This window comes from Aulostomus chinensis, chromosome 6, assembly GCF_037954235.1.
Source record: "Aulostomus chinensis isolate RoL2024-O1b breed Wild chromosome 6, RoL_Achi_v1.0, whole genome shotgun sequence".
NCBI lineage: Eukaryota > Metazoa > Chordata > Actinopteri > Syngnathiformes > Aulostomidae > Aulostomus > Aulostomus chinensis.
In genome coordinates this window covers 4,873,272-4,895,232 of record NC_141325.1, presented here as the reverse complement: position 1 = coordinate 4,895,232, position 21,961 = coordinate 4,873,272, and the positions used below count along the sequence as shown (strand labels likewise).

At 41.3% G+C, this 21,961-nt stretch overlaps 1 protein-coding gene and 1 long non-coding RNA gene across 2 annotated transcripts in view; one reads left to right on the top strand and one right to left on the bottom strand.

The window, feature by feature from the left end:
- The window catches only part of LOC147259774 (uncharacterized), a 36,738-nt gene extending 35,921 nt beyond the window's left edge, over positions 1-817 (top strand). The window contains exon 3 of the long non-coding RNA XR_015116404.1: positions 46-817. This is a non-coding gene — a long non-coding RNA (uncharacterized LOC147259774). The remainder of the gene's footprint in view (positions 1-45) is intronic.
- Positions 818-876: 59 nt separating this feature from the next.
- On the bottom strand, positions 877-19,439 carry tmem161b (transmembrane protein 161B). Its single transcript, XM_086205954.1, has 12 exons — positions 19,199-19,439; positions 13,299-13,402; positions 12,107-12,187; positions 9,678-9,775; positions 9,383-9,539; positions 7,575-7,726; positions 7,418-7,478; positions 7,191-7,331; positions 6,365-6,478; positions 4,816-4,990; positions 4,625-4,721; positions 877-4,539 (listed from the first exon to the last, which is right to left on the bottom strand). Exons 1-12 carry the CDS (start codon positions 19,199-19,201, stop codon positions 4,250-4,252), a joined length of 1,473 nt encoding a protein of 490 aa, XP_086062080.1. The 5' UTR covers positions 19,202-19,439; the 3' UTR covers positions 877-4,249.
- Between the last annotated feature and the right edge of the window lie 2,522 nt (positions 19,440-21,961).

The following is a 21,961-nucleotide window of genomic DNA, read 5'->3' as shown; positions in this document are numbered from 1 at the left end:
ATCGAACCATAAAGTTACTAACTCTGCATCTTCTCCCTCCTGTAGGTATTTCTGCCTCCGCAGATGTGGAATCTGGATCTGAGACATCAGCAACCTTCATCCAGCTCAACACTCTCTCCTGCAACACATCTCTATCTGGACCATCACTGTACTGTGTACTCCGCTCTCTGCTTTTTCTTGACTTAACCTGAATAAAAGAACCTCTCCAGCGGTTTGTTTAGGTAGCAGTTTAATTGATCCGTCTTCCTGTCAATGAAAATGTTGGCTGAGTTTCGCCGCTCATGTGGCCTGTATTAACTGGCTTGATATTATTCCCAGAGAATAGCCAGGATCCCTTCACCTCCTCCTCCATCAATCTTCTCTGCAAGAATGGCGGTGCAAAACTAAGAAAAGCAAATTGATGGCCATTGACTGCCTAAATCGATGGTGGTTTGCACAAGGACACGTTTCCCAACTACAATAAAAGTGCTGTGATATTGAAGGCTTCAAAATGAACTACTTCAAGCTCTAAGGCGATGGAAGCAGTGGAGGGAAAGACTTTTTTTTTTTTTTTTTTTTTAGTTTCCAAGTAAATATTGCGGTTTTCTTAGAGGGTATGTGAAGAAAGAGTAACTTGGGGTCCCGTGTGAGATTTTTCCGTATTATTTCCTCCAAGAACATTCCTTAAGAAGGCCACTGCACACACACAAACACAAAAACACTTAATTCGAGTGTTTTCCAAACTGAAGTACAAAATCAGTCAATTTTCTTCATCACTGTAGAAAAATGATTCACCTCTTGTATTTGTTAAGCCCAAATGAATAAAGGAACCTCTCCAGCTGCCTGTTTTGGGAGCTTTATTGATCTATGAATGAATGCATTGGCCCAGTTTGGCCACTCGTGTGGACAATGGCACTCAAGGCTTGTTATTAACTGGCCCGATGTTATTCTCAGAGAATAGTTTGTTGTTGTGTTTGGAAGCATTTATTGCATCTCTCAATCTACTCCATCAAGCCCTCTAAGCAGAGTTGGTGACGGCGGGATAGGAAAAGGAAAATAAAAAAAAATAAATCAATGGGAGTTTGTGCTAGAACAGTGATGCTAAAACACAATAACAGTATTCCTCCGGAGACGTTGATGACTTAAAAAGGGAGCTACTTATAGCTTTAAAGTTCAAGGCAACGGAAGCATTGCTTTGGAAAATAAGAGCTTATGTGCTCGTAGCGTCTAAATAGACACACAAGCTTCAGGGATACGATGGGTAGACATATTGTTGAACTTATGGTCCCACGAGGGATTTGGACAAATAATTTTCAAGCATGAATTCCATAACAAGGCCGTCACAGAGTGTATAAAAACACACCATTTTATTCAAGATATTCAACATTTTTCCACACCTGACGAAGTACAAAATCAGTCAATATTCTTCATGTCAAAAAACCCCAAAACAAAACAAAAAACAAAAAAGATTTGCTGATTAGATGAGGTTAGTGACATGCTTTTTGTTCTCGGCTGTATTTCAAAAACCGGGGTCGTCCTGTTCGGAGGGAGAGAGGAGTTCCCAGTCTTTGGTGAGGTTTCATTTCTGAAGTTATTCATCTTTCTCTAGGACAGGCTGGGGGATCATTCAACTTCAGTAAAGTCACCAACTTTCTGTCATTTTGGCAATTCAGTCACTTACAAAACGGATTCTTTGAGAATATAGATGTGATCAATGTGGTCATCTGGGAACAATTACCTCCTTTTAACGACTGAAACCAATAAATCCACCTGCAGATATTCGTCTACGCTGAGACAATTTTCCATTCATAAAAAGCAGCTTACCTCCTTGAGTTGTAAGTACATACCTAAAGTGCCAAACACACACCTAAAGCTTCTTAAATAAACCCGTGTCCTTGTGATGCCACTGCCAAGGTCATATACGACGCCGGTGAATTAGTCATACATTAGTATGCCATTTAAAAGATCCTTCAAAGAACATAATTTATTCAAGACAAACTCTAGAACAGAAATAAATACATGAACATTTTTAAATTTACTTTGTGAATCCCAAAAACTGAATAATAAAACACTTTCAGTGGTAACAAACAGAAGAGACTGCACCTCATAAGGCCAATGAATTCTGAACGTATCCCAGCTACTTCTCAACGGACCGGAAACAAAAGCAAAGAAAAGAAAAACTGAATTTGCAACGATTGTGTCAAACTTTTACTGATTTATGTCACCATGCACTCCAGACAAAAAAAAAAGTGTTGTGTTGAAATTAGAAATGTTTACAGGCCTAAACATGAATAATAAATACAAAAATATTACAGATGAGATTGTGTTTGACCTATTCAAAGAAGGAAACAGCAAATTAATAGATGGTAGAAGGGGATTTTCAATCAAACGTACAATTTATCTTCATCAAAACTATTGGAAATAAAAAAAAAAAAATCAGGCAGGATTGATACATTCATCATGTGCATATTCCCCATCACTGAACAGACAAACTAAGACTTTCCACACCAGAAGCTTCAAATGTGATATGGTGCTGCTTGGAGAAAGGAATTTTGTTTAAAGATTGCAGAGATGGAATTCACAAGTTCCACGTTAAAACAAATGTAATAAAATGGCACAAGACCGCGTGCCGACATTCCTGAACAGTCTGGACGTTCGGCCCACAGGTTCGTCTGCTTGCGTGTACATTTACTCGCCGAAGACTCCCAATACTGTCTGATTGTACACACAAGCTGGGGATTCCCTGTTTGTCAGTGTGGATCAGAAATCATAAGGCCGCGAGTGTTGCAGTCCAGTTCTAGCAGACACCAAATCTACAGCCATTGGGGCGAGGGGTTGGGGGGGTGTACTTACTTGGCACCGTTTTGAAATCAATTTTACAATTCAACAATTTGATCTGTTAGAAAAACTAAATTACACAAAGGATTGTTCTCAAACGAGCTTAAAAGTTAAAATAAAATCGAAAAAAACATAAAAGGCATAATCTTATCAACAGTGGCTGACGTCCTCTCTGGACCACAATGCCCGTTCAGATTACAGCCGACCTCCCGCGCAGATCCGCAGACACACACCTTTGACTCGGCGATGTCCTCCCTTTTAGATCATCACTGCTGCTTAAAAGCAGCTCAGAACTCACTTTTTAAAATGGCTCAGTTAAAACCAGGAAGGTCACAATGTGAATTAAGCATCACAAAACTATTGGAACGTCTTTAACTGAAAAACATTTAACGAGACATCTGGATGAGTCTCTGCAGGTACGACTCTCCTCTGACTCATCTCCCTCAACCTGGTCAGACGTTTAGGGAATTCCCTCCCTCGCGCCTCCTCTAAACAAACTGGCACTGGTCCTTTCTGCAACATTTTAAGACTCTTTGAAATAACTTTTGTCCCGTGACGACAACATTTAGACACCTGGACAACCAAATTAGCCATTTTTGATTTAAAAAATGATTACGTTGTATGAAAAATCGACTCAAAGTGAGTAAAATTTGGGGCTTACACCACGTTAGCCTCTAAAAACACCTACGGATTCAAATACAGTTTGAGAACAAAATGCAGCAGCATTTAAGAATGCCGAGCTGCGAAATGTTTTCTGTAGGACTTTCTGACGTGTTTCGACGCAAATACAACGAGCGAGGAGTCGTCACTGCCGGAGTTTCAGTGGGACGCAACAGTGTTAAAAATCTGACTCCTGCTGCGCATCGAGTGGCTGCGTTAAGAGCTCATCAAGGTTGGTAGAACAGAGACGGAACAAATCTGAAGGCGTTGACAGATTGTGAAGAACTGAACAAGAGAACATTAACTGAAGTCTCCCACAAAATCTGTTGCGAATGTGCAGCCCTGCCATGTCCCATTTATCACGTGTAATTAGTCGCCAGCATCTCAGATACAGTATTTGACCACACATTCAAATTAATACAGCAAACAGGACCACTTCCTTGTCACTATGCCAATCAAAAGGACTCTGGGTCTTCTTCCAATTCTCAATTTAGTCTGTTATTAAAAATCTCCAAATAAAAATGCGGTGATTGTATTAAAAACTATGACGAGAGTTCACAGAGTCAACTGTGGAGGAAGCACTGGACGTTGAACCAGGAGCTCGGATGATATGGTCAGTCGTTAAGAGGTGGTAAAAGGGAGCAGAGTCATTAAAAAGGCCTCTGTTGCCTCCACTTAGTCCTTCATGATGATGATGATGATGATGATGATCATCATCATCGTCAGGCCAAAACCTACCCAAGTCTAGGGGGCCACCGTCAGGCTGGTGATGCTATGCTGCCATGAGATACTGATGGTAGAAGAGGCCGAAGAGGGAGGTGGAGAAGAGGCAGGCAGCGATCCACCATGTGAAGAAGGAGAAGAGGCCTCGGAAGAGCAGGGGGCTGAAGACAGTCTGCAGGCCGCCCAGGGCCACCGACAGCTGGGTGACTGACACCCGCGCTCCTGTTTCTACCGCCGACGCTGGCGTTGGGGCTACTACTGGTGCTTCCCCCACTGCAGAGTTCATCTCATGGGTGCAAGGCAGGTCCTCTTCAGGGTAGACACCCCAGGAGTGTCCACCTGTCAGTCAAAGCACAGACTGAATATTAGGAGGCACTGAGATATTCTGAACAGGAAGCTCAGCAGGCGGTGATGCATGGCTCACCTAAGGTTTTTAGCAGCAAAGTCGTATGCAGCAGCATCACCAGCGGTGCCACATACTGTAGTGCGATTACGCACAAGTAGTAAAAAACACGTGCAACCTGGAGGGAGACAAGAAAAATCCCCACAGTCATCATCTGGTGGAGCTGCATTGCATGCAAACAATCAGGATTAAGAAGCATTGATTGTAATCACCATCTTCTGCAGGTCAACAGTACTTATCCTCCCCGCCTCCTTCTTCATCTGGTCCACGCCCTTCTGGGCCAGGTTGAGGTAGGCCTGCAGATGATGTCTCATCATAGCGAGCCGGAGAACACACATCACAATGATGGTCCATAACCGCAACGTGTCGTACGTCTGCTCAGCCATCCTGTTATTAATAGGAAGAAAAGTGGTGAGTCAGAGAGGGAGGATGATGAAGGTGAGACAATGGGACAGGCGAGAGAGAGAGGAGGAGCACAGCACTCATGCACGACTGCGAAGAAAAGGAAAAAGATGGTGAAACAGATGAAAAGGTGGAGAGGGCGTACTGTAGTAAGTCTCAATCAGGTCTGTCATTGAGGATGTTACAGAGTTAAGACACATGACAGGACTCAAACACACGTGACAATTGACACACGCTTTCCTGGGACAAATAACACCCATATAAGGACCTTTTCAGCGGAATTCTAAACAATACAACATGACAACAACACAAATGCCTCTGTGGTGAGTTAGCCAGCCTAAGACTGCCTGTGCCTCCACTGATTGTGGTGCAACTGTTCTGGAATCCTCAGAGAACTCTGCGCACTGAGTTTTGGGGATTTCTGAATGCCAGAATGTTGTTTGGATGGTGGGGAGGACAGCCACTAACACACCCACGTCCCTTGAATTTTGTCAACATCACAGCTTTTTTAAACATTAAAGTTGGACGTCCTAAACAAAACATTTTAACTTTCTGATTAGCGTGTTTTTCAAACAAACTTCTGAAGAGACCTCTTCATTGATACTGTTACGACTATTATGACTACTGTTTATTTGCACTGTTTCCTCCCTTCTCTACTGTTATTGTTTATTGTAAATTATCATAAAGTATTGTAAATTTGTAAATTCCTTACTGCGTTACTTGTTTATTGTAAATTTGTAAAAAAACAACAACAACAACAACAAACATTTCTTTTTATATTCCTTATGTTAGGCATTCTGTGGACAGCAAAGTAAAAAAGTCATTGTACAGGGCAACATGTTTCCATGCTGTGCATATGACAATAAACACTCTGAGTCTTGAATTCACTGGACCATCCTGTCATGCCGATTGTCCCCCGTCTCCTAAAGCAAGGCTGAAAGGGTTAACTGGGAAAGAACTCGCTGCTGTCGAAGCAGAGACTCACTGGCTTTCAGACCAACTACAGCTCATTCAACGAGAGGAGTGATGACACACTCAGCGTACAAAAAGTTTCTGAACTGAACTTTTCCCACACACCTCCTAGTCTCTGGAAAGGTTAAAGGCCTAATTATCGATCCTTTTTGCTGTTTCAGCACAATGATTGTAGCTTTAGCCTATTTAAAGGATAAGCTAACAAAATGAAATTTATCTTCCAACATTTGCATACGACACAACAAAAGCCTTCCAGCCTCAGCATGCAGACTACCTACTTTCATATTTGTATATGAGCCATACTGGCCACAGACCTTGCAATGTAGTGCTCATTTGGACAGAGTGTTTCAATTTAATTACTGCCAAAACCAGATTAGTTTTACTTACAAAGGCACACTTTCCTTTCCCAGAGTGGGGTTCATTATGTAGTCCTTGGTAATGGGCTTCACCCACAGCAGGACCATGAGGAGAGGGGACAGGAAGTTGATATGAAGTAGAGTCCTACAGAACAGAGGAAGCCGAGATGGTCAGGTGAAGCACAAACACAGTCATTGATAGATTTAGACACACGTACTGTGAGTGACATTAGAGACCAGGAACTAAAATTACCGATTTTAAATGCAAGAGTAACACAGCATCCATATCATCAGAGGTGACGTTACAAACCAAGCCTATATTTGGAAGAGCTTAATCCCTGTTAGTGACAGAGTCTGAGGATGCAAGTTGATGTCAGTCAGGAGGGAAAGGGAAGAGCAGGCCATCTTGAGGAGTCTGCTATACCAAAGTGGATTATCTGGCTGTGACGCGCTCCCTGCTCCACACCCCTATCACGGTCGAAGACTAGCCACCCAGCGAGTTTTGAAATAGAAATCTGCTCCAACTGAGGAAGTCTTCGTCTGACTCACGGGGCGCTCTCAGATTTGACACACTCAGAATAGTAAGAGACAAGTGCTCAACTGCATCACACTTGCTTTATTTGCAATTCAAGATAGGACCGTCTGATGTAAGAGCACTTAAACAAACCTGGAGCCAAATGCAAGGTTTGGGCGAAAAGGTTCTGTCTTGTTCGAAATATAATGAGATCTCTTTTATTTATTGACATGAAATCAATGGCAGGATTTTGAGTTTTGCAGTGTATTCATTTTATTCATTTGAGACCCTCCACATGTATAAAATGACAGCTTCTACTAGAGAAGTGAAGCCTGTGACTCACTGTGTTAATTTGTCTGTGGTAAGATTGAGAGCATCCAGGTGCATCTGGGCCAAACGGAGACCAGGAAAGGTTAAAAAAGCTCCAATCAGGGAGCAGAGAAGGGCCAGGATCAGCTTGAAAGTGAGTTTAGATATGGGACCCCTGAGGAACAGGAAAAAAAAAAAAAAGAGATTCAACTGTAGTTTGGAAACAAACTGACACCATGAGAATAACGAAAACATACTCACTGTGACTCCAAACCCTGGTGCTCCAGAAACTGCAGAGCACTGTCAGAGAAGTTTGCAAAACCTAGAAATGAAATGTTTGAGAGTGACTCACAAGCTAAGGTAGGAAGCCAGGGTCAGTGGAGGGTCTAGCACAGAAAAGCCTGGTGCAAGCACTCACCAGTCTCCAGACCAAACTCCAAGTAGTTTTCAGTGACGATAAGAATGGCCATGGCTTTGACAAAAAAGAAGAAAGCAAAAGTGATGCAGAGTGAGCGCTCGCCTCCTTCCTCCAGCTTGAAGTAGTGGGCTGTTAGAGAGAACAGGGTCTTTCTGAAGGGACGGAGTCAAGGAAAAAACTCTGCAGAGGCACACTGGCATTGAAAGAATCACTTTGCAGATGTATTTAAAATGCTTTTTTGCAGGTTCAAGGGAAATATGTTTTCAAAGTATAAAACCTTTAGAACACCACACAAGTGCACAGTTTGTGTGTACCTACAGGCCCTGTGTGAACCCTCTCCTCGTTAATGCTGCACAAACCATGCTGAACAGCAGGTGCTGATACACAATGTGTGGCGGCTCTGGCACCTGTGCATGCCACTGAGGTCCGAATACTAAATTACGCGGTCCCTATCGCCCATGATCAGAAGGCTACGGACGGAGCATGAGTCAAAAACGAACCTCGGTCGCCACGGAGATGAAACCCTCGGTCTCTGCAGCATTTCAGGTGACAGCATGCCAATTTTTCACTCCCTTTCAGTCTACCTCAAGAACAGTATTCAAGCCAATGGAGTCTTCTTTCTTCCTCTATTTAGAACTTTGACGACAGCTGAATAAACACTCGCTGGACCAGTTTGAACCAGCGTGAGACCGAAATTAGAAATACAGCCATGCTTGAGCTGTCATGCAGCCAGCAGAATTAATACACCCTCCTGTGTTGACCTGTAAACATTGGCCAAGGGAGACGACATCCATTCATATTCATACATTTCAGCTAAAGAGGGGTCCTGCTCCAGTGTTATCTGTGAAGGTTAACGGAGCAGTGGCTCTGATCTCCAGGGCACCACTCTTAAACATTGTCATCAGCGACGAAATAGGAAAACTGAAATCAAGTGTCCCATTAACACATATATTGAACCAACATATTCCCTCATCTTTATAGTCCCATTTCATCGGTTCCCCAGTCTGTACTTCTCCCCGAGCATATCAGTTTGTCGAGCTGTGAAAATAAGGCCTCCAATCTTGGACGTAGGCAGGAAATGACACACAATCTGACCGCGGCGAGCTGGGGTTGACCAGGAGCACTGAAAAGATTGAATCCTGTGGTTGGTGGCAAGGATAATGCATATTATCAAACCATCATTTGGCGTAGCAAAATAGCAGGTAGCTCTGGAGCATAAACGTGCTGGCAGTCAAGCCGGTAGGAGCTATAGGCGTCATTTTATAGCCTCTCGCCACCATGGCAGCATACTTTCGCACAATCAAGGTGAAATGATTTGGCCTCTTATAGACAGACTTGACCTGCGACACATATAGAAAGGGAGGAAGTGAAAATCATGGAAATGTGAGTGGAGAGAAGAACAGGCATCATGAGCTTGTTGACATGAAGTAGGAGTTGTTGAGACTGCAAGCCAAAATCAGATTTGGCAAATTCAGAAATAATCCAGATTGATTTTAGATAGTCTGGACTGGATTTTCCTGTTTGTTTTGGCGAATTTGATCCAAACCATATTTGGAGATGGTTTGACATCTGATTCCAGTCACATTTCCACAGGTGTGTCTCAGTCCTGACACTCTTAAGTTTCTCAACGTAAGAGAGGCTTACGGTGAGGAGCAACAAGCATCGGCCATGTTTTGGAGGAAGTCTGAATGAAAAGTTTGGTCAGTTTCAAGCCAACACCCTCCAGAGACAGCATTTGACCCCTCTGGATGCACTCTACACGGCATTGATTTTTAAAATGGTTTTCAAGACTTGATGTAAAAGGATACATGACAAAGGCGAGTACTAGCAGGCACCAGACCACGCTGATGTTCATCTCTCCTGAGGGCTGAGCCACACTGTAGTACAGTTCTGTTATCAGATAGACCACAGTCGCAGCTACTGTGAAATCAACCAGCCACTGGAACTCTGGGAAATAGTGCAACGCTGGGGGGCATAAAAGAGAATAATTAAATCCAAAGCACTCAATAATAAAATATAGATGGTACAGTATACACACACATTAAGAGTGTGGGAGTGAAAAATTAAACTTTCGTTAGCAGACGTGTCCTCTTCGATTTGTACCTAATGTGTCGACTTCTGTGATGCATTTCGTCTCCAGCTGTAAGTCTATGTCCTTGGGTACTGTTAGTGGCTTATTGTCTATGTGACCATTGTATTTCCTAGGGCAAAGAGGACAGAGCAGCAAGACAATAACTAGCGTCAGGAAAACGGAGAAAAGCAACTCTAAATGCAACACAGATTAAGACCATTAACATTCTTTTTTCAGCCTGTGCAGCAATATAAAGCACAACACACATCATGTTGAAGAAAAAGTTAATCCTTTCAGTAAGGTGTGTTCCAGCATACATAGTGGTTGAGCTTTTTGGCTTATTTTGCCTTCTTTATACAAACAAAACACAAGTACATCGCAGTTAAACTTCGTTTCACGCCTCGTTTCCACATACAGATGTCTGTAATTTCATATATGCATAGATTAAGGGTGAGAGGCTAATTCTATATGTTTTTTGACACCTGAAATCTCCCCATGGCCATCAGAGGTAGCAAAATTCTGTTATTTAGCTCACTCGTAGCCCGTTAGCTTGTTGTGGCTTGCTTTAGCTTGCACCGTGTCCACAGTCCATCTAAACTCTGCAGTAAACGGTATGTTTTTCAATGTACTTAATAGACATTCTGGACCGGAAAAATGCAACAACAAAGGAGGAATTTGGTAGACACGAGACCACGGAGGTGTCCATGAGCAGACGTATATGTAGACATGTGGAAATGAGGCGCTATGGAGCATAGAGGTGGGCTGACATGAAATGGCTTAAAAATTTACTGCAAAAAAAATTGCCAGAACACACATTTGATTTCCTACTTTCCAAAAAGGTCATTATGAATTCCATCACATGTAAGTTGGTTATCAAAGTCATGTTAGAGTGCGGCAGATAAAAGTGATATTTCACCCAAAAATCATCATTTGTTTATCGATCACACACCGTTAGACCCTGCAGGGTGAACCCACTACCGCATGTTTACATGTCAACAGTCTTGGCTGATGAGCGCGCTGGGAGGCGGGAACCCTGTGGTTCGGTAGTTTTTCGCTCAAAATCACTTGTATTATGCATTTTCAGAACTTCTAAATAAATGTTCTGCCTAGTTTTGTTCATCTTCAGCCTCCACTGTCTTCTGGCGACTAGTGTGAGGTTAGAGGACAACAAATCATGCAGGTGAAAAGGTTTTCATGAATTCAAGACGTCCAGCAATAAATAAGTCAGAAAGCATCAACTTTTGGTGAAGTATCACGATTAGCACACGTTGCCTTGAAAAATCCTGGATACTTGATTTTATACAGGTCAGATATATACTTTCCATTCGTCCAAATCTTCTTCACAAAGAACACTCCTGAACTCATCTGTGAGAGGAGAGTGGACTACACAGGCAGGACTGAGTCACTAACAGCGGGTGAATAGACAGCTATTCTTCAGCCCTGATGGGCCTCCTCAGTTCTGGACTTTTGTTTGTTCAGCCCTGTGTGTGCGCCTGATTCTCAGGACAATATCACTGTAAGACTCTAGGGCCAAACATGCCCTGGACAGATTTCATCTCTGAGGCACCTGACAGGAAAAAGGGGGCTCAGCTTCACCCCTCACTGAGGGAGTCAGGCCGTTAACAAAGGGGACGGAGCTGCAAGGCACGAGCTGGCTAAAAGACAGTGGTCCATCTTTTTCTTCGAGGGATTACTGAACATGTGGTGCTGGAGAACACTGACCTGCCTCATACAGAGTCAGAAAAAGGGCCATTCTACAACACCACCCCCCCCTGCCCAAGTTAGGAGCTGGACACCCTGTGGAACAGTACGGATTAACTTTCAATCGGGAGTTCCAATTTGAATTCACAGACATAAAAGGAGAGCCCAAAAAGAAATGGCACAAAATGTATGTTTTCTGCATATGGTTCAACTTCCATCTGAAATATACAAAAAGGTTTTTATTTTGCAAAGTAGTCTTGAGGGGAAAAAAATCTTCTAGAATCAAAGCTTGTCATCTGACCACTTTGAAGATATAATGCTGTTTGGAAAATTTTTTGATTTCAGAGTGGATGCAATCCTTTTAAAACATCATCCCCTAAAATAGCCAAAGTAGCAGTGGCTCCAAGAAAACAGGACCAAGTTTCCTCACATCCCACTAGACAGGGCCACTTCTAAGCCAAGTCGCTCGGAGCTCAGACGGAGCGCCACTGAAGGAACCAAAAACACAAACAGGCTTGTCTCTTTACTTCAAACGGGCCTTATAGCAGCCACGTAAACACATCGGCTTCATCTCCTCACAGACATGCCTGTGGTCTCCATCCATCTCAAGCGCCTGCTCCTCGCTTTTCTTTCCTCTCTGATGAAAAGGGGGGCCTTTGGTACCATTCCAGTGGCACTGCATCGCCCCCCCCCCCCCCCCCCCAACCCAGAGCCCTTCTTCATTTCCAACCTGCCACCCCTGGCGCTCAGACACACATACCTGTCTTTCCTCTTCTGTCCTTTTTGTTTCCCAGCTAAGCTCCTCAACTCATCTTCCGTAGGGTGCTGATACCACCGCAGACTGTGCACAAAGAAAAGAGATGTGGAATCAGCGATGGACTTAGTAGAGGGTAGAGTAGAGGGAAGGGGGGAAAAAAAACCCAACACAAATTAGTTAAATAACAAATCTGGACAAAACTGCCATAAAAAAAGACAGAAAAAAGCTTTGTTGTCAAGCTGTGCAACAATTACCCCATAAATAATTTCACTATATTTATTCTGAAGAGCGAAAGGAGTACGTTGAGTGATTTAGGCTTAAACAAGAGACATTTGAGAATTTCTTTGGGTTCACTTCCAATTTTTTTGTAGAAATGAGAGCAAAGCACTTACTGTAAAAAGATAAAAGATTAAATTACTTTTATATTTCTGCTGCCAGCAATAATTCCAAATATGGTGTTGCCAAATGCTACATTAAGTCTTGTTTTTATAACTCAAAGCATCAATTTATAACAGCTTGGAGGTGGATAATGAACTCCCAAACCACACACACGCACGCGCACACACACACACTTCGCTTGATATCAACTGATACACTTCAAAGAAAGCACTTCTGAGAGGCTTTAAAACAGCAAGGTTATCAGTCCTTAAGCACAAAGTTTGAAATAAGAGCTCATTTAAGAGAAGACTTATGTCAGACACGCTCCCTAACCCTGCTTAGGAACCGTCTCTGGAGGAAGCGCGATGTGTGGTGGAAGACGAAAGAGCACAGCTGGCTCCCCCCGCGAGTATCTATTTATTATGGAAATATTCATCTCAAAATATCAACCAGGCGTCCCTGCTAAGGGTAAAAGTTTCAAAAATGGTTCAACGATGCCCCGAATAGAAAAATGAATGAATTATTAAATGTGTTCCAAGAAGCTGTTTACAGAAAAACATGTGGCACTAATTAGAGGAAATAAGGCGGGCGCTTTATTTTTATGCTCCGTCCTCTTGGGTCATCCCAATATTTTGATGTCCTTTGGTCTCTGCAGTTCTGATTCTTTTTCTTCTTACATCTACACACTTTTAAATAGTCCAAGCAAACACTTTGATCTTTATTGTTCGGGACTCTTTTTGAAACAAAATTCTCTGATGTAAACAAAAGAAAAACAACAACAAAAAAGAATGTTTAGATGTTAAAAAGTCAAAATTACCTGCCACTGCAGAGTAGCCATCTTGCGAAAGAATAATGAGGTATGATTTTTTGAATTACACTGGCCATTACCATGGTAACCACCAGCTGCACGCCGATCACACCCTGTGAAAATAAAATGGAGATTCAAAATCACATCCAAATAATAATTACAAATGTCACATAAAGCAGTAACACATATAAATTCCAGGTTTATACAAAGAGACAAATTGAAGACTAAAGACAACAGACACATTTCAAATAAACTTTACAAGTTCGCAATGAAGAGACCACTTGCAAAGAACTCTAGTCTTTAAGGCAGTTAAAAAAATCCTATGAAAACTTCTGTATTCGTCAGTTAAGTTAGTAAAATGTGGCTACTGATATAATTATTCTGAGCAAATCCCTCAGCCCTCTTTCAGTGCGAATACTTGTATACTAGGCATACAACATGGGTTATTTAAAGCCGACTCTGCAAGTAACCTTTTGATAATTAGTCAATAATGAATGTAATTATGCTGGATCGACTGTTTTGTCTATAAAACAGAGAGAAAAAAGCAAACAATGTCACAGCACCAAGAGCAGCCAGTCAGACAAAGAGGCCAAATGCATATCTTGACCCTCTCAAGGCCAAGATGCCAGAAACACAACCTTACACTGATTATCTGATCCATGTCACAGCTTACAACAGGAAGCATGTCCTCTCTGTAAGCGCTGTAGTTGTTGGAACGTTGGTGAGAGGTTGGACTCTAAAACGTCCTTGATTTGCATCATAAACAAAAGTCCGCGAGCGTTTCACACCCAGCTTCAATGTTCATCCCTTTGATTACTAACACGGCGCCCACCGGCCTCCAGAACCAAGCCCCTTTGGACCTTAAAACTTTAAGTTCTTGGTTGTAAGATTTGGATTTTACAGTTCATTTGTTTCTTAATATGTTTCAATTATATGTTACATTATTATATGTTAATTCATTGTTACTGGGCGGACCTTCTTTTTGGGATGTCCTGAGCGAGGGAGCAGTAAACCTGAAGATGGAAACGGAGAACCATGAGTGTAATTCTGTCTGATGTTAGGCTAGCTCCATCAAAGCAGCTCAACATTCAATATCCTGCGTTTCACAACCAGTTAAAGCTGGTTTTGCAAATAATTTGTCAGTGTGACTCAGTGGACACATCATTCAACGGTGTGGTGTGTTTATCTTGAAACAATTTAGGAGTTGATTTAAGCAAAAACAAACTGCCAAAAAAACGACTCGGGAAATTATTTTAAGAAGGCAACGATACGTAAGCTCTTCTGAATACACTGAATGAACTGAAACTACAATGATGCAAGTTATTAAAAAAAAAATACATTCACCAAAATGTTCAAACCGCAGTGCAACAAGTGGATTTTGCGATCCAAGTTCACTACATGACTGTGCAACAGTCACCGTGATGTCAGCCTCCGGCGACCCTGGAGAATGAACAGCATCGCACTTGTAAGAGGCGCCCAAACATTTAGCAACACGAGGAGCTCAATGTCAACCCAGCACACTTAGATCAATATTCACTTAGGCTTAAGAGTCCATCACCATCACGCTGCGCTTTTATCCACTCACTGCAGGGTCAGGTCAGCAAGTTGGCCTATTTCTTAGGAAATCAGTAGGAATCACAGGTAATTGTTCCGATACACACTCCGCACAAAAAGAACTAAATAGCCAACGTAAGCCCTTGAAATATTTTCTCTCCCAACAGCATTATAATTCTAATAGGTCTTCACTTGCAAACTCATCTCTTGAGTGGAACATTCAATCCTGGCTAACCTTCCTAGTTTTCCCAACATGGCATTTGCAATGTCCAGGGAAAGAGATCCCCCATGTGACAGGAAGTGATGAAGGTGGATGAGTGGTGTCACATTCAGCAGCCGGACTCTCGGCCCTTCACTTCAGTCACGAATGTTCCAACCATTGTCCACATAAAAACATTCTAAACTTCCCTCCATCCATCCAGCCACCTTCGATGCAGTTTATCTGTTTAGGGTTGCAGGGGGACAGGAGCCTATCGCAGCTGACACTGGGCAAGAGGTGGGGTTCACCCTGGACGGGTCACCAGTCCACCGCAGGGCCATCAGGAGCAATTAGGGGTTCAGTTCAAGGATACTTGGACATGGTCACTGGGGGGAGTGAGGATCAAACCTGCGACCCTTCGTTTGCGAGACGGCCACTCTACCTCCGAGCCACGCCGCCCCCTCATTCTAAACTTGTATTTTCATTTGTGACATTTGGTATCAACCAGCGTGAAGCTGTGGAAAGTGTTCTTCCGGTCTAAGTGATGTAGAAAACTATACCAGAATAAGTGTTTATGCATCTCCATGTTACATAAGGGCCTCTGTTAGTTCTGAGGGACAGAAGAGGCTCCACTATGAAACACTTGTATTCAAACTGCATCTCAGTCTTTGTCACTCAAGATTTTCAAATGCAGGCTGAAGTTGTGTCTGATGAGCCCGACTATTCCAACAGTCACAACGCTTCTGTCTTTATCTCCATCACTGGAAGTTGGATCAGTGGTTCAAACATTTTCAATGGATTGTTTTTGCTTGACTTCATTTGTTTGCTTCTTTGTTTACTTTGTGAGATACACGACTCTTTTATTTGCATATTATTCTTATTAAGATGAGATTTCTGCGATAACCCCGATGGGTTATGAAATCTCACCTGCGCATCCTCTGCTTTTACTTTTATGTTCATGTAGAGAGAGAAAAAAAAAAGATTCATAGAGAAGGAACGTAAATGCTGAATGAATTGCTCATTGTATTGATTTTCATTTCTGCGATGAATCATGCCGGATCTGCAGGGGCGCATAGAGAAAACTTTCCTCTACTGTTTGTCTTTGTGTTGATTTTAAGAATACATTTTGAAGGCGAAGCCTTTAGCCTCATTTGTCTCACTCAAAAATAAATAAATAAAGATGACAGTTGTGTCAGCGTTTGCTGCAGGTTCTTTCAGTATGACCACTGATGGTTAGCGTGTACGTTTGCTCATCTTCAATGTTAAAAAAACATGCAACTGGATGGGGAATTTCACCTGAGCGTCAACAACTCCTTTCCTTCTCAAGTTTAAATTACAATTAAAAAAAATTGAGATTTTTTTTACATTAGAGACAATGTGTGATGTGATGATGCTGATATTTTCTGGCCATATAGGTCAATGCAACGTTCACTCACTAACATGTTGTAAAGTGGTGTTTAAACCTGTATCAGGCAGCCGTAGGTTTAGGAGGAGCGACACCTAAAGAGACCAGAGCTGTAAACTAGACCTAGATTTTGAATTGGTCACAGGGCTCCCCTGCGTCACCCAGCGTGGTGTAGGCTACAGAAAAAAGTCAATACCTCTTCTTGAGTCACAGAGGGGAGAGAGGGTGCCATTAACTTGGCAATTATCCTTCCTCTGATGTGACGTGTGGCTGCACATAACATGTCTGACTCAAGATATTTCTCTGTGTGTGTTATGGTCATTCCATATAGGTCAAAAGCACACATCCTTGGTTTGGTGGGTGCCGCTGACCATGCTCTGTGGGAGACCGGCAAGCTTCTCAGACCCGGGGGAAATTGAGCCAGCATGAATTCTCTTATCTTGCCCATTCTGCTTGACCCCCTCTACCTGACAACCAAATGAAATCTGTGGGGGGTGGGCAGTGGGCGCTGCAGTGATAACCACAATCCATAAGAGCTGAAACATTATTCAATACTATTTTGTCCAAGAAACTAACTTTGAAGGCTCTTACTGAACCTCATGCATGAAATGTGCATGGACGCAGCTTTGATTCCAGATCATGAATACAAACCACTTAAGAAATTAATTGGCCTTCATCGGCACTTTCATGTTCCTTGTTGGTTCTTAGGTCAGAGAACAACACACAAGGATAGGCCAGCAAGTAATGGAAGCCCTTCATTCGTGAATTTTAAAGATGTTTATAATTATTCAAGATGATCATTGCTATGATGATCATACCAGTGACGAAAAATTCTGATTGCTTGTTATTTAAAAAGTTACTGAAGCTCAGCAGACCCTGAAAAATAGGGATATCTGCGCCACTGCTGGACGATACTACACACGTCAAGGGACCGTCTGCAAATGTCAGATCCCCTTCTGCAACAGAGAGACATATGTGATGCACAGAAATATCTTGAAATGGTAGAACTATCAACATAAAAAAAATACTCTGTTCATGATTACTTCAGTTAAGAGTCGAACTTTCAACATTAAACTACTTTTAATTGAAGTAAGTAGAGCTACTGCAGTTTTGGCTTACGACAACACATTGGTAAGCCTGAAACCGTGCCACTGAAACCTGGCAACAGCTCATTTCACTTTTTTAATATTTCAGCTTACTTTTTTTCCCACGGTTAAAAAACATAGGCCAGTTATCCTCAAGGCAGAGCAATGTAGTCGCAGACAAAATGTTTTTCGCTTCCCTTTGGTGGCATTTTCCTTTTCCTTCTTCTTCTTTTATCTGAATTAAACATGACCTGCCCATTGCCCTTATTATAGCTTGGGCGTTTTTCTTATATTCATTGCACATTGCAATGCGTTTGCATAAAATTCAAGATGAAATGAGACTCCTCAAACGTGCAGAAAGATTTGACAGGTCTGATTTTCCTCTTGTTGCTTTGTGTAAGAAGAAACTGGAGAAAAATAGAAAAGTATTAACGCATGATGTCTATTGATGGCTGACTTTAATTCTCTCTCCTCCTGCAAACTGTTCAAATATAAACATATAAACTTCTCAAAGAAACATTAGAACTGAAGTTGTTGTTGATACTGGGTCACATAGCAACAAGGGAATAACACTAAACTAACTCAAGCAGCTTAAATCAAAATTGTCATTTTAGTGGGTTTTCACTCATAAGTTGCGCACGCTAACAACCTTCTGATCGTATCACACAGCCTCGGCTCTTTGGTTTGAAGAACCAACGACTCACTTCTCCATGACTGAGTCTTTTTTCTTAATGCATGTCAATGTAGGTAATAGAGGGTAACTTTCACTAATATTTACAGTGACCAACTCAACTTAATACGAATAACACAATGAACCAACAACAGGTTTCACAACTTACTTGGAAGTTTTGCATACAATTACTTTCATCTCAGTTTAGTCTTGAATATAAAAATCTACTTTGGATCAAATGGGCATTGACTGCATCAACTTAGTTTTGGGAGTAACTTTATTAGTTAGTACAGACTGTAACAAAAACAATGAAATGTATTTTGAAGCATACCCGTCATGGCTGCAGACTAGAATGTATTTAAACTGATTAACATACTTAAACCATTTTCATCATCAGGAAATTCACGGGGGAACTTAATTTTTAATTAAGATAAAAACCCTTTTCTAATGAGGTCTGATCAACACCCACTTATTAAAATGTAATTACATTGACTTAAAATGAATATATTTTAATATATTTTAACCTCGCAGTACCTCTAAGGGCAACCTGAGGTCAAATTGAGCAGTTTCAGGTAAGTGAACACACCTTGACGTTCTCCTGCTGCCATCTGAATGGCATGCTAGTTGCTAATAGCATGTCATATACATGCTGCTAAATCATAGCTTCTCTTCAGCCTGAAACCTGAAACATCAGCTGTTATAAATACAAACACTGTGGGAAAGTAAATGTCACTTAAACTAATGCTCGCGGAATAAGGTTACAGCTACAAGCACACTATTACACATGAACCTAACATGTTAGCTAAACGCACTGGTTAGCCGAGTACCAGCTGATTAGATAGCTAGGCTAACATCGCATTGAAAACATATTACCCAGTTGAATTAAATGTACAGGAGCGTCACTATAGACAAAAGAGCTGTATTGAATGTAAGCAGCTGGGGATTTATCTCTGAAGTGCGGCGAATGAGAGAAATGGTGCTCGCTGTCACACTCACCATGTTGATGCAGTGCAGCTGAAACAGGCTCAACTCCGACAACACTGGGCACCCCGAGTCGGAAACAACGCAGCGAGGAGCACATAAGCCCTTCTTGCGATGGTTATACACAAAATGAAGGGGGTTCTCATTCAAATTGTCATCGTATCCATCCTGAAACGGGTTACATCGTCAAAAATCAATGGATTCCTCCTCCGCTCCCAAGTATTTTCAACTGCAGTAGAGGTCACGCTAAAAGTCTGGGTAAGAAGGTGTCTGTGGATATGCCTGTTACATGCGCGTAATACAGCAGGAACTGATTATGAATTTATTTTTATTGATTAAAAGGAAACTTATATTTTGAAAGAAAAACGTATAAAAATGTCATTCAATTTAAATATCGCTCGAAGAAATTGCACGGAACAGATCATTTAGGACAGGATTTCATAGGAGTGTTACGACTGTGCATCAGGACCATCGTAACCGGAAGAGAGGTGTTTTCCTTTTTTATTTTACTGAGACACATTCATCATCACACTTATTATTATTATTATTTTTATTATTATTTTTATTATTATTTTTTATTATTATTATTATCTTATTATTATTATTATAATACAATATGAGATAGAACAGTACATCCAAATGTGTTTAGTTTCATGGCAAAAATGGGAAATTACCACTGAAAATGAATCACACATCCAAAGAGGCTTCTGGATATCTGCATAATTTTATGTTATTCGTTCCAACTGCAGTGTTGCACCTCAAGTAAAGGAGCCCGTCTTCAGTATCAACCATCTGTGAGTCCCGGCAGTTTCCATATTACTTTCTTAACTTTCATTTGCCCAATGTCCAAGATATTTGATTTGCTTTGCTAAGTGCAGACTGATATGTTGATTTCCTCTCCATATACAGCATCAAAACTTAATAGATCATAAATCGCGATTTCAGTTAATTTATAATAAATCATTATCAAACGTGATATATATGCAAATTGGATGCTCAAAACAGACTATTTTTCATAATGTACCAATTACTTTTGATACATTTCAAATTGAATTTGTGTACTTTTCCCTTTGTTCTGTCAATAACTGTGTTCATGGGCTTAAATACATGGTGATCATAATAAGATTACTGTGAAAAACTGACTGGCATTTCATTGACTGGTTCCTGTTTGTGGAATTATTTCGCAAACTCTCCTGCCTAATGCTCAAATCCAGATTATGCATCTTTTCATTTACGTTCCCATCTGCACACTTGTGTACCTCTTGAGTGGTGTGCTATATAGGAGCTAGGCTGTATTTCCACATAAGCATGCATCCTCTCTTATTGAGGGGACACTCAGCCCACCCCCTCAATGCAACTCTCATGCTGCATACACATGCACACATGCTTCCAACCTGTCAAATTTTACTCTTATGCTAATAATGCACTACTCACCCATTTCTATCAACAGAACTGGCCCAGTGAATTCCATTCTCCTGTGCATCACCAATATCACTTATTAAATGGCCCAAACATTCCTACAGCTAAATGAGGATGAGGAATACGTTCATAAAACATATACTAAAATAAATAAAACATCTACTCTGTAAGTTATGGGCATTTTCTTTTCAGGATAGCCTGGGCTACCGTAGCAGCAGTGATGTCACATGAATGTATAAATAGCTGTCTGACCATAAAGAGAAAATAAAAAAAAAAAACAAGTTGGCAACTCCAGCTCACTGAGCTTCATTAAAAAAAAAAAAATCAGATGGACTATCAGAAAACAATTTCTAGGATTTGAAAATTCTGGGATTTGAAAATTGTTCTGCCGCAGCCATAACTATTCCCATATATATACACACGTATGTCTGTAGAGTGCATATCCCTAAGCACATTATCCAAATGTGAAAATTAAATATTCTTGTGTTAGGTATTTCTTATTCCATTCTTATTCTGGTTGGTTCATTAGTGAAGTGATAAGTGTGGATCTATAGACATGATATCAGGGTGAGTCTCAGTTGACTCCATTGCTGATAGCAAGCAGAGCAAGATGTTTTTTTTCTCTCTTCTCTTGTATTGTTTTTAACATTTTTTCGATGCTGCATACGCCAGTACAGTAGGTGGCGGTATAAATTTTGAAAGTCACGGTTGAAGCTCACCAAAAAATATCAAGGAGAAGAAGAAGAAACCCATTAGGCGATAGATAAGGTACAGCAAAAGCTAAGTTCAGTGAAACTACATTTATATGGGTGCCAGCACATCAATTGGCAGTCAAATGTGTGAAAAAACGTCAGAAAAGCCTGATATAGAGATGGATATTAAATATAGCAAAGCGGAAATCAAAAGTATAATTAAAGCTAAGATAAACACGAAATGGGAGACGCCTGTATTCAAAGGGAAGTGTGAAAGAATAGGAATATGCACAGAAGTAAGCAAGAAGACGATGTGGTGTCCAGAACGAGTCCAGAATGAGGCCAGGACATACCGGTTTAAATAGAACTTTATTTATAATGGAAAAGCATTTTAATGGTGTATATGATTATCGCAGTAGTCCAGAGACCATAGAGCATGCAATTATGGATTGTCCTAAATACCATCAAGCCAGACAAAGATTAATTTCAGAACTTCATCCAAACCAGATGACATGAACTCTACATAATATACTGCAAAGAAAATCTGGTGAAATTTGTTTTCATTTTCTTTTTGAAGAATACTGGGTTATTGCAAAAAAAAAAAAATAGAAGAGTGTAGGTTGACCACTTGACCGACTCTCCAGGCCAGTTGGTGGCGGTAATGCGC